Below are 16,277 nucleotides of genomic sequence, written 5' to 3' on the forward strand. Positions count from 1 at the left end.
GAACTTTTGCTGTCAGCTAATGGGATGCTGAGAAACACCGTAGAAACATTAAAAAATCCTGCAGTCCAGCTTCATCTCTGCACCTCATTTGAGCAAGAGTTTCAGAGAGTAACTTTTATTCTCCTTGGTTTGCCTATCTGTAAATTAGAATGAATAATTAAGTATTACTTCTGTGGGTTTTATGAAGTGTTTGATAACAATTGTGTTTCTGGTATGTTTCATTAAAAAGTAAAGTTCTGTGTAAACCTGAATGACCTTTTAATCAAAATCTTAGTAAAAAAGTAAAAAAAAGCACGAGTTTCCCATATGATATCTGGTACCACGCTGAAGCTCCTGCGATTTTTGGAGGGAAAGGAAGTACAATAGTTTTATGAGAAAGGAGAATGCAGGCGCTAATTACAGAAAGGGGTCCAATAGGTATCATTTAAAGATGCCAGGCCTTGGGGGTAACTGGTGAATTCATTCTTTCATGGCTTGTATGGTCCCCAAAGCTGGGCACAGTTAGTGAAGAAGAGCAGAGACTGTTATTGCAGCCTGGGCAGTTATTATGGGAGGATTTTTTGCAGTCCTACTCCGCCTGGGTGGTTGGGGTGAATTCGCTTCCATTCAGCCTCTCGTGATTTCTCTGGATAGCCTGATTCTCACGTTAGGGACAGGTGTTGTGGCTGAGGCTTATTAAAGAATGTTTGAAGAAGCCTTTGAATGTGAACCTAATTCTTTTCTATTAATTCACAGAATTAAGTTAATGCGACAGCATTTTTTAGGTTTCTTGTATTTCACTTATGATGAGAAACAATCTTCTGAAAATCGCAATGAAGTTGGTGCTTACAAAGGCACAGAAGTTCCCTATCAAGGATACAGTACTGAGGGAGCAAAATGTTTGTAATACACGGATGTGTTTTCTTAGTTTTGGCCTTTGGAACAAACACCATGAAACATGACTGCAGATCTTAACATAGACGTATCTAGGTTGCTAATTGTAGATAGACATAAAACACTAGTTCTTTTCAAAACTTTTCAACAGTAAACTCAAAATGTAGTAACAGCTTATCTGTTTTGTGGTGGTGTTTTGTGGTTTTTTTTTGTTGTTGTTGATGTTGTTTGTTTAGCCTAGAACATTGGTTTGTTTAGGATAGCTGCACTAGCACCAAATTAATAAATAGCGAAGGAAAACACACTTAATGGCCTGTTTTGTATTTTCCAGCACAAAGTTCCTATATATGGTGAAATGAGATGAATACAGTTCCGCATGCAGACCAAATGCAGTGAGGAATTAGAAGGCAGTAACAGAAAGGAAATGAAGAGTTTATTGTTTTTATAGCTCTAATATCCATTAAAAGTTAGTAACACAGCAGGTGACAGTTTGGGTAAGTGTAAAGTGAATGTTTTGAAATAAATAGCAGTTGGGTGACCTGGGATGTCAGGGCTCTAGACAAGGGTGTGTGTTTGTCAATATATCCTACATGTTTTACAGACTCCTCAGGGAACAGGGGAAGATACAATTTCACCTTTTCTGTGCCAAAACATTTTAATTATATCTTCTTCCAAGTACAGCGGTTCAGTAACCAAGGAGCTGACATTGATGCATGTGTTGATAAAGCTGCAAACATTCAAAATGAGATTAACAAAGATTTTGAGGAAAGGGTGACAGCTAATTTTGCACAGTATTCTGCATCTAATTCAGGTCAGTGTAATGATAGAATATTTTATAACGGTTGTGTCATCCAGAGGGACTTTTATGATGCTTTGTGTTTTTGAGTATTTGTGTATATGAAAGTATAGTTCTTAATACATCATTCAAACAGCTTATAAGTTTTTATTGAACCTCCATTGGTTGTAGCCATAAACAGGAATAAACTTTAGCATTTAGAAGCACTTTTATATATCCATCAGAATTCATCACAGCAATAGGGTCCTTTTGTCTAATTCACCTCGAAAGTATTGACTTCAGATGTGAAATGGAACCAAACTACTGCGCCTGGTTTGTAGCGTTGCTTACTATTTGCAAAAAGATCAGATGGAAAGTTATATTAAATGTATTTGAATAATCAAACTGTAGTTTCATTGTATTGTGTGAGACCTTTTGAGAACATCTCAATGTATGTCTGCTCTATTCTCCTCCTTGTTTGAAGGCAACTGACATTCTTCTTTCACTTTTTTTGTTTGTGAAGTTTTCTTCTTTTTTTTTTTTTTTTTTTCTCCACTCACTTCTCCATCTGCTTTCACTTTTGTTTGCTTGGGCCGTCTCTCATCCCAACTTGATAATGAGGAATGCGGTGTGACCCTGACCTCTATCAGCCCATGCATGACCTTCTGACTCCCCCACATAACCTTTGACCTTCTCTTTGACAGCTTGATTAATTACCCTGTGTTATGATTTATGAGTAAGTGCTATGTAAAAATAATAGACAACAGGTGGTCCTCTAAAAACTTTTTGTGGCATGTTTTCTTTTCCTGCCTAACTTGATGAGCTATTTTAAGTTGGGAACTTAGTGGGACAATGTGTGTTTGGCAGTAACACGGCATTTTTACACACTTGGACACAGCGCTGGAATTCAGCGTGCCGAGCACCGAGGTGTAGCTGGGGTGAAAATATTGCAAAGTACTGGCAGGGTGCAGTTGCCAAAATGTACATTGGGTGGAAACAGAAAGCGGAGTCAACTGACATTTCAGGCGTTTCAGTCTCAGGTCACGTCTTGAGAAAATTGCTCAAATAATGGAGGGGGCATTTTTCAAGCTGAGCTGCATCTCCAACAGCTATGTTTACTTTAACGCTTCACTAGTGACTTCGGATTGGTTGTCATGACCTCATCCCACTGTTGCACCTACGATGTCGCAACAGTGACATATATGTACCCTTCCCGTGAAAAAAGATGGGAAATAAACAGAACATACATCTTTCAGAAAGATGAATGGACGCTGCTATGTCCATTTTAACCACGGGAAGGTTTAAGAGCCGAGCACTTGGAGTTACATTTCCCTTGGGAATTAGCTCTGAGCTTGTTGCAAACAATCTACACAGAAATCTGAACTTGAAAAATCAGGTTGATAAGGCTTAAGAAAATGATCTCTTTCAGACCCCCGCTTGCAGTCCAAAAAGATAGTTACACAGGTCAAAAGATTCCTCTCCAGCCCTGACCTCTCTGGTCACATATGGTATCCCATCCTGGTGGGTTAATATGCAGAGCCGGATGCTTTCAGCTCATTATTCATTTGGCCAGGCAGAAGAGATTTCAAAAGATTTAGAATTTACCTCAAATATTTTGAATATTTTGGGGTTCTTTTTCTTTTTTTTTACATCACACATTGCTGGTTCAGTCATAAGACAGACAACAATTATGTACATTTGTACATTTGTATTTACTAACCTGAAAGCAGAGCTTGGACACAGTCCCCTACCTCCAGAAGTAGTTACTTGGAGGTTGATAGTAGTTGTTAAAGATGTTTTACTGCTGACTTATCATGAAGTGAATTCCAGGAAATAGCTGCTAATAGAGTACTCTAGTCTGAAAGAGAAACTGTAATTGTATCCCCTGAGCTAGTAGGTTAGAGGCTGCAACTTGTATTTATCAGTGTCTATCCTGATTATTACTTCTCATCACAGATACACTAATGGGTGATGCAGGCAAACTTTGACTTCTCTGTGGCATCTGTACTCTCTCAGATACATGGTAGAGCACCGGGCTTAGCTTGTTTTAATTAACTAAAGATTTATGGAGGTTTTTCTGTTATTGTTAGAAAGTTTAACTTTTTACTGTGAAAAAACTGCACTTTGCACAGTGGTTTATCCTTCTGTGTGCACTAGAAACATAGAAAAAATGACTCGCTGTTACTTACATTGAAAACATAACCAAGTTTTAAAACTTGCCTGAATGACGATACTCACTACATTTTAATAATGCTGTAAGCTCATCATAACAGAAATTCATATTCTTAATGACATCGTGAGGTATATATTTGCGAACTCATTTAAAGATTTTAATGAATGTGGTTTTGTCTTTTCTAAACAGTCATGCCAAATGTGTATCATGCCTGTTATTAGAGTTTCCTTAGGGCCTGCTTTTAAATATTAATGGTTTTGTGTGTTCAGGTTTGCATTGGCTTGCACTTCACTCTACCCCTCTGAGTCAGTGAAGAGGCCCATCTTTTTTTATTTTCTGATTATACTGAAATTTAATGGTTCAGCTCTGCCAGTGTGAGTGCATTTTTAAGAAATTAATGGAACTTAAAAGGCGTATTGTTTACACAGATGTTATTTAAAGTTAAGTATTCATTGTCAATAGAAAATGTTTAGGGTAAGGCTGAACGAGAGAGTTTGGAATCAGGCACAGTTTTACCAGTCATCTTTATACACGTTGATATCAAATCTTTGGGGTGCCATTGTTAATGTCTTGTAATTTAGGAGGCAGAAGGCAAGGGAAAGGGAAATACATCATAAGCAAAGCAATCTGAAAGGAGATTATTTTCCTAGGAGAAATTCTTAAGAATTGGTATGATAGTTTTTCCCACAATTGCGAAAAAAAAGAAAAAAAAAAAAACTCAGTTATTACTTAATTACTTTAATCGTACTGACAGAAAAGACATGCTATCTCAGAAAAAAAAATATAGAGGGAAACACGTTATGCTGCTTAAAATATAATTGATAAAAATCCTCTAATTGATTTATGAAATAGTGAATTTAAAAATGGAATCATATTTCATCTGTTGATGTCTGTGTGAAAAATTGACATTGTGTCCTTATAAAATTGGACAAATGAGTCATGTAATTTTCAGTTACATAATCAATAACTTAGACAAATTCTACTTCTTTGATGATTTATGTGTCTGTTTTGTGGTCAGCGAAAAGTGGACACAGAGCTTCAGATTCCTGTAACACTCGTAAACCTATAATAAATACATGAATTTTGCATTTGGCATTGTATAGAAGGCAAAAAGAATCAATAGGCAGGACGTCTCTGCTCAGGATGAACAGGTCAAGAAGACAAACAACAAAGGGAGCAGCGGCTGAGGCCACCACCACAGTGCTTCGTGCCAGGTGTGGCGAAAACTTGGTCCTTGCTCTGCTGCCAGCGGGCTCGAAATTCATAATTTTCGTCCTGAGCCGTGCAGTTTAGCAGCACATATACCTGCTGAAGTGGTATTTCTCCCTGGCAATGGGTCCGGGGCTTTGGATTTCATGAGCAGGAATTGTATCAGCCTCGCCAGCAGCGAGTGAGGGCAGCATCGTGTGCTGATATGAGCGGCGGAGGCGTGGGTAGCTTTTAAACCAGGCCTTCCTTTGTTTCCCGTCTCTCTCTGCCCCTCCTCCTCCCCCTCCATTTATTTATTTGGCTATTTATTTATTTATATTTACCTAAGTTCAATTCACTCGGCGGAGAGGGCAGGGAAGAAACATGACAGGAGACCACTTACTCATGGTACCGAATCTAGTGAGGAGGCAATTTTCTCTTTGGCCTACGGTGACCTTTTTTGAGCACGTTCCTTACGCCAGAGACAGTGTACTGAATGCCTCTATTTCACCCTGTTTAGCAGAGTGCAACAGTGTCCTTTAGCTTAGTTTTGGTGGGAGGAGAAGCTATGGCAGAAATTTGAGAAGGGCGTGAAAAATTGTGCAGCACAAGGAAGAGGGGTAGGAACTTCCTTCAAATGTGATTTTGATAACTAGTCGAGTGTGTCCAACTGTAGAAAATCACCAAGTGACAATCTGTCTACCTGACAGTGACCACAATGCGTTACAAGATTTTTGAATAGCTCTACAGATTAGAATAAAGGAAGTCCAAATAAAGTACCTTTTGTTGGTGTAGATTTGGTTTATTCTGGTGAAGCTAGGTATGTGGACGTCTTTGATCTTCCTGCCCAGCCTAAGTGCAAAATTAAGCATTAAACGAAAAGCTGGAATAAAGCTGTTTAGTCAGATAATTAGTATAGACATTCTCAAAAAGTGAGTCTTTATTAAAATTTACTTTTAAAGGACAGCTTGATTTTCATTGGGAACCCATGGTAACTTTAAGGACTCATCTGTTAAATGCACGTGCTTCCCTTTTTCTCCCTGCATTTGCGATTATCTTTCACAAATATTACAATTCTTGTATGATTTACCATCATTTAAAAATCATAATAAAATGATTGGCTGATTTATTCAAGATTTATTTCTCATTCATAAATTCATGTATTTTTCAACCAGCTCATTTTCTGAGGCACAAAAATGCAGCTGGTATGCTCAAAAGCATCCTCCAGGTCACAAATTTTCTCTGGGTTTGTTGAATATGGGACATAATCCCAATGAAGTTTTAGAGCAGATTTAAAGATGTGCTTAAAAGTCATCCCCACAGTAAAAGAGTTGACTTGTAAGCAATACCACTGAATCAGTTTTGGTATTGATTCATTGTTACTGCCGCTATTGGCTTCTGCATGGTATGCTTGTCAGCTAGACAAAAGGTTTTACTATTTTAAACCGCGCTGAATAATTTTCACATGCTCTCTCTAATACATATATGAAATCCCTCCATCCTTTCTATTCTAAAGGTTTTTATTGGCTGGGTTTAAAGCTTTTTATTCATCGTTATGTAGAGTTCTTAAAATAATATTTTGCTTTTAGTTCTAATACTGTTTTCTGAAAAAGTCGTATACCGTGCTTATGAATAAAACAACATATTAAATTATTTTAAAGGTAAAACAGGCAACTTTTCTGACGCTAAGGGATGTGTATATGCATAAGTGCATGCACAGACACATATTCACACATCAATATCCCTTTAACGACAGAAATGAAACAAACAGAATATTCTTAAAATGCTATTCTAAAAATTATGTTGTGTGAACTTGCTGAAATAAATATATAAGTTTTTAAGAGCATTAAAGTAAAAGCAAAGCATTTTCAAGTATTAAATCTCCCTTTTCATATTTCTTTCTTTTCTTTTTTTTTTTGTCTCTTCTAAACCAGGAAGGCTATGGAGTAATAGTACTGAATCCCAATGAGAACTATATTGAAGTGGAGAAGACAAAAGCCCAAGTACATCTGTCTTCTGATAGCTCAGATGAACCTGCAGAAAAGAGGGAAAGAAAAGATAAAATCCAGAAGGAAACAAAGAAGCGACGTGACTTCTATGAGAAGTATCGAAATCCACAAAAAGAAAAAGAAACAATGCAGATGTATATTAGAGTAAGTTTCTTTTACTTTTTTTTGTCCTTCTTTACTGATGTATCAATATGTTTACTGTCCATATTAGCTAATAAATAATGTGCTTTTTTAAAAACAAACACATTACTGCATTCAGGAGTTCATACAGAGTTCCTGTGTCTTTATTCTATTGATATTTTTTGTCACTTGCTGAATGTGAAGTTTTAGAAGAGTTACAAAACAGTCCTTTCTAATTTCAAAGGGGAACTTCAAATAAACCCCAGAGGAACTCAGTGGTGCTATCAAGAAAGGGAATGATTTAAGGAAGACTTTGTAAAAATGATTTTATAAATAGAGGTGTACACAAGAAACACTTTCTAATGCAGCTTAGGCAACACATTAGCTTCACATGTCATGCATCCGTTTATTGTATTACATTGTCTTATACTGGGGAGGCAATAGTTATTGCCTGATAGTTTTTTAACATATTACCTGCTGAATTAATACTGTATTGTGGAAAATACCGGTGTTCATCTTGTGTGGTAGCAGATTTACCCTATAATGTATTGTTTTCATATGAGCAACCATCCATTGTATTTCAGCTGAACTTCTGAAGGCAGATAAAGGAGGAGAGTTATTAATATCTTAATAAATATTTAAGCTAGAATAGTTCGAGAATGGTGTAATGAGGAAACTCTGTCCCCTGCTCTTTTCTTACTCAGTGAACCTTTGCACTTTGTAATGCTACCAGCATGGGATCGTTATAACAGTGCTACCCGAGGATTTCTAATTCTGCAGGGGGCACAAACAATATTATTTGCACTTTGACACATTCTGCTTCATATACATACTATGCATTATACATTCGAGACTGAGTCATGCAATTTCCAAAGCCTTTATTATGAAAGTTAGCGTTTTCATTCAGTGGTAAAACATGGCAGAAAAGCCACAGTGTACTTAAATCAGTAAAAACATGTGTGCCTTTTTGGTGTGAAATACAGAAAAATTCAGCAAAAGGGATGTTAGAATCGTCTTAAATTTTAAAAGTTGTTCCTTTTAATTGTGGTTTAACATTAAAATGTTTGTAGGAGAAATACAGCTGTACTGTCTGGTTAAAAGGTTTTGTAACCTGGATGTAAGAATCACTAATACCATAAATATTACTGTGGCTTTTGAGGAATATCTCACTACTGAGTATGGGAAACAAAAGGATGCATATATATATTCAAAGCCACCAACACAGCACTGTGTTTTGTTGTTGTTTTTTTTTTTTCCTTTCTGCTTCTTTTTGTGGGATAAGCCATTCTTTCTGACGGTCAGACCCTGTTTCTTAAGAGGGGCAAGGAGGCTTGTGTCAAGGTACATCAGGAGCCGGTGGACATTGCTGTATTGTCCAGAAATACATTTAATCAGCATGCTGGTCCAGTGTCCTCTTGTTGAGAGTAAACCTTTTTTTGATACCTTTTTAGCAGTTCCACCTTCTCATGTCTCTTTTGCTTGATGAGGCATGAAATTTGGCTTCGGGAGGTTTGACCCCCGAAACATAAAATGCATGACTCCATATCATTTTCTTTTTTTGCGTGGTTCTGTGCCTCAGATATGACTGTTGACATTCCCTTTATTCAATTTTCTTCAAACCTAGGAAAGAAGTAGTATAAGTTTTAGTGAAAGAGTCTCCTTTCCTGGGTGAAATAAATGAAATTGGGCTTTCTAATGCAATCGGTGTTTTATTCTGAAAGAATTTTTTGCTTTTCTTTTCTTTAATAAGCCCTAATACAGAGAGACTTTTTGAAACAGAATGAAAAATATCCCTGCTTCGGTGTATGGCAGGATAAATTACTGCAATTTGCTTGCCTATTGGTTTCTGAAACAGAACTGGACCGCTGATAGGGTACCATTTACTCTGTTGGGTGGAACTGCTAAGTCTGTAAAAACTTAGACAGGTGGTTGCAAGAGGAGCTGTGAATAAAATGTGCTCTGGTCTGTTTTTCTCGCCAAAGACACAGTTGATAGTCTCTCCAAGCATAGCATTGTGCAGACAAAATGGTGCAATGCCTTGCTTGTGATGTATTTCTTGACTCCCCTGCTTGGGTTGTGTGTGCTACAGGGAGCACCCTTTGCTTGCACCCTGGGGTCACTGCCTGCCTCACCTTAACCACGGGCTGGTGAGGGGCATGGTCTCTGGAGCAACCAGAAAGAGCAATTTAGTTAGGATTTTACTTGCTCTATGGTATGCAATACTTTTGACTCACTGTGCTCTTGAAAAAAAAAATGAAAAAGAAAAAATCATATTGTCAATCCACAGGAATATTTAAAGATGATATATGTTCTGGTAGTAGTATCAACAAAGAATTTTGAAAACAAAGAAACATAAAACAGAGTAAGCCTCAGATTACCTTTGCCAAGCAGGGCAAATGGGTACAAAGATCAAAAATTTCCTCTCAGTGGCTGTGGTAAATACCTTCATTGAGATACAGCGAAGGCATCAACTGCATCTAACGCTGAAGGAAGATTTGTGTGTGTCAAATGTGCTGGGGACATCGTTTCAGACTGTTAGGCAATAGGAATAAATATCCTTATATTATGTTCCCATAGGGTCACTAAGATCTGTTGTGGTCTGATGAGGAAATGCCACGTGATGAAATTAGAGCTGTCTGGATCATGGTCCAATTTGTGCAGTTAGATTGTCCAAAATGTGCAAAAATGGAATTCTTCCATTGTAAATTTCTATAAGTATTTTTTTTCATAGAAAAATGCAAATGGCTGGGATATTCAAGAATATGTAAAAGCAGAGTCTTAAAATACAAAATCTCAATTTGCACTGTATTTTTATACAAAACGAATATAAATAAAAATGACTATCAAAGTATGTAGTGCATTAAGCATAGTGCTTGAAAGATCAAAGCACTTATTGTTTCATGCTGTACATTTTCTTAACTAAGAAATAATGTACTTTCTGGCATATGTTATAGCTTGTTAAAGGGACTGATTCGGTCTGGGCAGTAAACATCATGTCAAACATTATGGCAGAAAAACCTGCTTAATATGTTTTGTAATAAGACAGAATTTTTTGTTCTTGAAAACATCTGCCAAGTGAATTCACAAGTGAAGACAGAAAATGTCATCAATTCAGTAAAAATCTTACAAATTTGGTTTCTTTTTTAGCAGCACAAACCAAGGAGAAAACTTCTTGATAATCAGCATTGACTTATAATACTTTATAGAGTGATTAGACAAAAGCATTTTACTTTTATATAACATGTTAATGTATGCATATGAATTTTAATACTCTTGCTGTTCAGATTTTAACAAGCATATTGCCAGCAGATCGTTTTAAAAGCATCTGTTTTTTAATGTGTTGAATGCAGAATTGAGTCAAATAGCTAAATATGTACATACATCCTTTTAAAAAACATATTTCTATCCTTACTTATAGATACTACCATTTTTTCTTAGACCACCAGAGGCTGCTGCTGTACATATTGGCTAATGCTTCCCCCAGAAACTTAATACCCTAGCCAACCTTCATTTATTACTGAACTAAACTGAGAATTTGTTGATCTCTAACCTTTTTCTATGGAAACAGATCATACAGGCTTAAATGTGACATTATTCCCTCCATCCTCCAAACCATCTCCCACTCCCCACAGATTTTCACATTGACAGTGTCTTCTCTATGTTAAAAGACACTTAGAAATGTAAATCAGTATTTATCCCCTTCTAAATAGCATTCACCACTTAAACAAGTATACTGAATGAATTCTGAAATGTTATTAAAGAAAAAAGTATAAATCACATAATTTTGTAATAATAGTAATTTGCAATAATGTTGTTGCCACAATAGTCAAAGGATATCAAAGAGGCGACGAAGGAAGAAGTGGGAAGAAGCAATATCTTTCATCAGACCAACTGATGGGGTCAGGTTTTCTGGGCAAAAGGGATAAGCCTTTCCGAGGCCTGTGTGCTAGGAATTTTGTCTGTTTTTTTCCCACTTAGATTAGCTGCTTTAATGAAGATAATTCTTACCGCAAATTTTATTTTCACTATAGCACAATCCATAACAGCGCTATTTATACTACCAGCGTATGAATGAAATTAAATTAATTTTGGATGCAACTTTTCATAAATAATTTCCCCCGCCTTCCCCGTGCGAGACGAAATAGCAAAAGAGCACGGTTGCAACTGATTAATTTGTTTTGCTGAAAACGCACATATCGGGGTAATCTCCACCCGTGTTCAGTGGATGGAGCCCGCTCCCGGTGAGCCCCGGCCCGTGGATGTCTCTGGGCAGGTGCAGGCCCCCTGCGCCCACCCTGTGACTTGGCAAGGCGCACACCTGCTTTCATCCAAAGCCCATGCAACTGCTGAGCCCGGGCTAATAAGCCCTTTATTCCACCAGAAGAGACAAGATGACAAGCACGAGGCAGACGGTTCCCAATGGGTTAGGGAAACGCTCAAGCGCAGGAAAAGTCGGTGGCAGCACTGGGAATCGGGATGTCAGCCTCCGGAGTCTCCTCCACTAGTGCAACGCTTTTTATCTTTTTCTTTGCCTCTTAAAACATTCGGCATTACTTTCTCCACACAGCTGAAGTAACACATGGTTTTAGTTTCCCCGTATTTAACTTTTAAAGCCCATTGCTTCCTTCTGTTTCTGTGACATCTCTTTTACTTCTAAGCAACAGCAAAGTTATCCTGGTGATGGAAAGCTTATGAGAGCTGCTTGGAAATTACTGTGGCTTTATTGTTCCTTGCCCCGCATACCTCTAGATGTTCAGAGTTAAAAGCGAAGAGACTGCCGTCCAAGCGCTGGGAAATCAATGCCTGCTGACCTTTTGGGTGTCATGGGGCACTTGTGGCACCTGCAGAGCTCTGGCAGATGTGCTGCAGGACCTACTGGAGACCTGCTTCACCCGGGTCCAGCAGCTGGAGGCCAAGTGGAGAACTCAAAACCATCTGAAATGGCACCGAGCAACTACACTTAGGTGTAGAATGACGCCCCTGCGTCATTCCTAAAGGGTCAGGTTAGCGTGAAACTTCAGTAACAATTTCTGTATAAGAGGAGAAAAATATATATAGTATTTCATTCTATAGATACTACAGTAAACAGACATTTCCTGAAATTATATAGAATTTGAACTTTAAATAGTTTATAAGTAGGCTATTTAGCTTGTGTGATTAAATTAGGTATTGTTAAAAATCCCTGTATTGTAAAGGCTTCTTGTAGTAAGTTTTGCATCTCCTAGTTTAGAAAAGTTATATTTGTCTTTTTTTTTTTCTTGAGCAAACGAGAAATCAGAAAAAGCAGATAATCACTGGAGGAAGATTTTGCATCTCTTCAAGAGCGCCACTGGCTCTTCATTCTGCCAAACCCTCTCTTTGTTCTGCATCTCACAAGTATGGTTTAATCAAAGAAAAGGAATAAATCGGGGCCGTCTAGCTTTCTTGTCTTTCAAACATTCATTACATGATGCCGACAAAATGCGTATTGTTAGATCAGGCTCCTAAAATGTGAGGCAAGCCGTATGAGTTTCCAGAAGAAAGAATCAGCTTGCATCTCTCCTCCCACCACGAGCTGTGCAGCGCTCCTGTTGTTCTAAAAAAGACCGTCATGTACGGGTCAGACGAGTCGTCCTTCCTTTCAGTCAGGATTCAGGCTTAGTAAACCTGGCCAGTTAGTGAGCTAATCGTAAAGAAAACTAGCTCAGCAGAAAGCAGACCTACTTGTTGAAGGCAAAGGTGAATAAAATCATTCAAACTTCTTATTCTCAGATACTGCCTGGCTTTGATTGTAGAGCAATTGCAGTTAAGGAGTGAAAAGACCTCGCAGGTCATCTAGTCCATCCTCCTGCCAGTACAGATTGTTCTCTGCGAGTATCCTTTATCATTTATCCAACAGAATCAAAGATTAAATCCTTTAACTGATACCCAAAACAAGGATAATACCCTCTGACATGCGGTACGCATTGCATGTTTCGATACTAGATTTGAGTGTTTGGGAAAACTGGTAGAAAAATTTTAGCGGGAGGTCAAGTGGTAACATACACATTTTCACAAAATTTCAGGATTCTTTATCTGTTTTTTTCCCTTGGGGACTGGTGAGCCATAAAAGCCTGCATATAGTGAGAAATCACAAAAATAATTTCTGTGAGATAAATAGATACAGGTGTTGAAAATAACCGTTTTCTACAGGACCTCCCTCACCCCACTCCTCTAAAAAGGTTTATGGGTTTTGGTTAGGACATACAAGGAAAACCGTGGAGTCCTAGGAAGTGAATGTTAGCAAGCAGGGGACTGGGGCACAGGATACTGCATGTTTGAGGATGTTGTTTCTGCCTCATTTGTTACAGAAATCAAAGTAAAAATCCAGGAAAAAAAGCGTGGAAAAAAAATGCAGTTTTTGGAATTTACGTAAGTCCAGTAGTTCCTCTGCAGTCTGCTTGGCTGCCTCAGAAGTGACTGCTGCCAAAGGGGCTGGAAGTAGTGGAGGAAACAAACAGTGGTGTGGAGGAATGTGGAAAAAGCTGCCCAGAAAAAGTGTTGGTTCCTAACCTGTAGTAGCCACATATGTGGCTGGCAATTAGAGAACAATGAATTACCATCATCTGCTTCTCAGTCATTATACCTCAGAATCCTTATGACTGAAGGATTTTACTAAATAAAGTCCTTACTTTTTGTGAATCTACTTCTTGTGGGATTTTAACTTTGTTAACTTTGTTTTCAAAGTGTCCAGACAGATGTATTTCCTAAGGTAGTCAGCTTTGCGGTATTTACAACCCTAAACCTATCTAAATTTTGAAAAATCTTCCTTTCCTCTCTCAGATGAATCCTTGTTTTATCCTTTCCTTCCTGGCTAGAAGGGGATGCTGAATTGATCAAAAATGAATTTTGTCTTTTGTGGTTGGTGGTGTCAGTAGCAGGTTTTCTGTCCTGAATTGGCTGCATGCTGCTCAGCCACACTGCTATGTACTTTGGAATTTAACCGTCTCTTTTTCTGTATTTTTTAATTAGTCACTGCAAGACTAAATTTGCCAATACACAAAGAGTTACATGTTCTTTGTAATCAAATATTTTTTGAATTTTAGTTAGTTTTCCCAATAGATGGCACTGGTTGGAGTAAAACTACTGAATAAAGTAAGCCAGACTGAGTTGCATGTAGAGTTGGTGAGAGCTAGGTATGTTTAGGAGCCCATCGTTCTTCTGGGCTTTTAAGTAACTTTAAAACACTTCTGGAGCTTCTAGTTTGGTATTTCTAGCAAAGTGTGGAGTGAGAAAAACATCGCACGTATACTAAACAGGTTCTTCAGGGGGAGGAGGACATCCCTTCATTAGTAATTTTTGACAACCATAAGTATGCTTCTTGTGTTAGGGGTAAACTGTGAGTAATTATCATTCTGACATGGGGGTCACACATGGATGTAGAAGGAACTCCAGTTGCTGTTCTGTTGATACATCATAAAGCAGCACTGATCCTGAGTTCACTATCGGCGTGCTGAAACCATTTGCCATGTGTCCAGCCAAGTGTCAATTTTATAGTTCTTGAACAAAATATGGCTCCTGATTGCTTCTGCACCTCCAAAAAAAAAAATAATCACCTAAATTTTAGTCAGTCATTATACCCCTAGTGCAGAATGGATTACATGGGACATTTCCCCCTAACACACACACAAGCCTCTGTCCCTGTATATGCACACAAATACTACCTAAATAAACGTGCACCAGACCTGGACATGTGCTTGCGTGTTCGGCATCCTGCAGACTCTGAAGGACACAGTCTCTGTAATAACACTGGCAAGCATAGGATATCTGTCTGGAAAGTTTCCTTTTATCAAAAGCAAAGTTTTAATCAGTACATCCAGTCACAGTACAGGAAGAAATTTAAAAAGTGGTTAATTCAGACAATGTTCTTGATACTGCATAAGCATGTGCAACGTTTGTTCTTTGGAAACTAGTGTTTCCTTCCAGAATAGTTTTTCATTCCCATCTTCTATCTTTTCCACCTGCTGTGTAACTGAATAATCTGATTTCACAGATCTTGCAAGTTCAGACCATCCTAGAAAAGTCGGCAATTGACATTAACACTTAATTGTGTCACAGCTACTCTGTTCTTAACCTGGTAAAACAGAAGCCATAATTGCATGTAGACATGGAGAAGACAGATATTTATTTCTTTTATGCTCTGTTTTCCTGAGGAATTCTGTTGAAATTAGTGAGCTTAGCAATTAAGAAATTTGGTATAGCTTAGACATACTACATACGTAGTTTTGAAAGATTTGTAGGTTCTGCAGTTAAGTTTGTGCTCTTACTCCTTGGTAAGTCATCGCCCTTATGCATTCCACCTTGCAGTACACCTCTCTTAGCCTTTGGGTACCGCACTTTTTCCTGCAAGGTTTTTTCTGCTGTGTGAAAAATGAACAAACACATTTGATGACAGGATCATGTTATTCATCATGTGTCCTTTGCACTGGCTGCCAAAAAAGGGTAGGCTTATGTTTAATGGCTGTTGCTTATTTTTAAATCTCTTAGCAGTGAAGACCTTGGCAATGTATGAAATCCTCCTTGTTGAGATATGTCAAGTTTTCATACTTTGCTTGCTGTTTAAAGTCCTGACTGCTTTCTGTTAAGTGGGCAAATGACTTATTGCCCTCACAGATCTCAAAATAACAGAATCTGATTTGGTTGTGGGGTCCGCTTGTCCTAAACATCTTTCTGTTGCTGCTGGGTGTTTCTTCACTACGTTCCTTTACCGTTTCTTTCCCTTTCTGTTTTGAACTACCGTGGCAGGCTGGCAGAGTTTGGCTGGTACTCTGATGGAGTTTTATCCTGACACCCATCGGGCACTGGTGTGGAAATACACATACTGTTATTATTGGGTTACTGTTATGGTGAATAACCAAAGCATGGCCTCCTGACAACATTCTGAGATAATGTCTATACCTACCTGAAGATAAAGTGACTAGGCAAAATTCAGGTCTGCTAGGATAAGGAAAGAGAGAGTGCAGTTGAAAAAAGGTGACAGCTGCCTCAGTTCTGACAGGGAGTTGTAAGAGCATGGAAAAGTCAGGGGGTTGAAGCTTTGATATGGAAATGTTGCAAACAAGTGCATGGCCTCAGTGATAATCATCGGCATCAAGTGCCTCCAAAGCCACTGTCCCATATG

The 16,277-nt window shown here is 38.2% G+C and overlaps 1 protein-coding gene across 15 annotated transcripts in view; it reads left to right on the forward strand.

Moving 5' to 3' along the window:
- The window catches only part of ARB2A (ARB2 cotranscriptional regulator A), a 259,673-nt gene that overhangs the window by 120,976 nt on the left and 122,420 nt on the right, over positions 1-16,277 (forward strand). For all 15 annotated transcript variants that reach the window (XR_014576622.1, XR_014576623.1, XM_083817159.1 and 12 more), the window contains one exon: positions 6,944-7,162. Coding sequence is in view for 13 of the 15 variants with exons in the window: in XM_083817159.1 (XP_083673285.1) it covers positions 6,944-7,162 (219 nt within the window). In the remaining 2 variants the exon portion in view is untranslated. The remainder of the gene's footprint in view (positions 1-6,943; positions 7,163-16,277) is intronic.

This window comes from Anser anser (genome assembly GCF_964211835.1).
Source record: "Anser anser genome assembly, chromosome: Z".
Classification (NCBI taxonomy): domain Eukaryota; kingdom Metazoa; phylum Chordata; class Aves; order Anseriformes; family Anatidae; genus Anser; species Anser anser.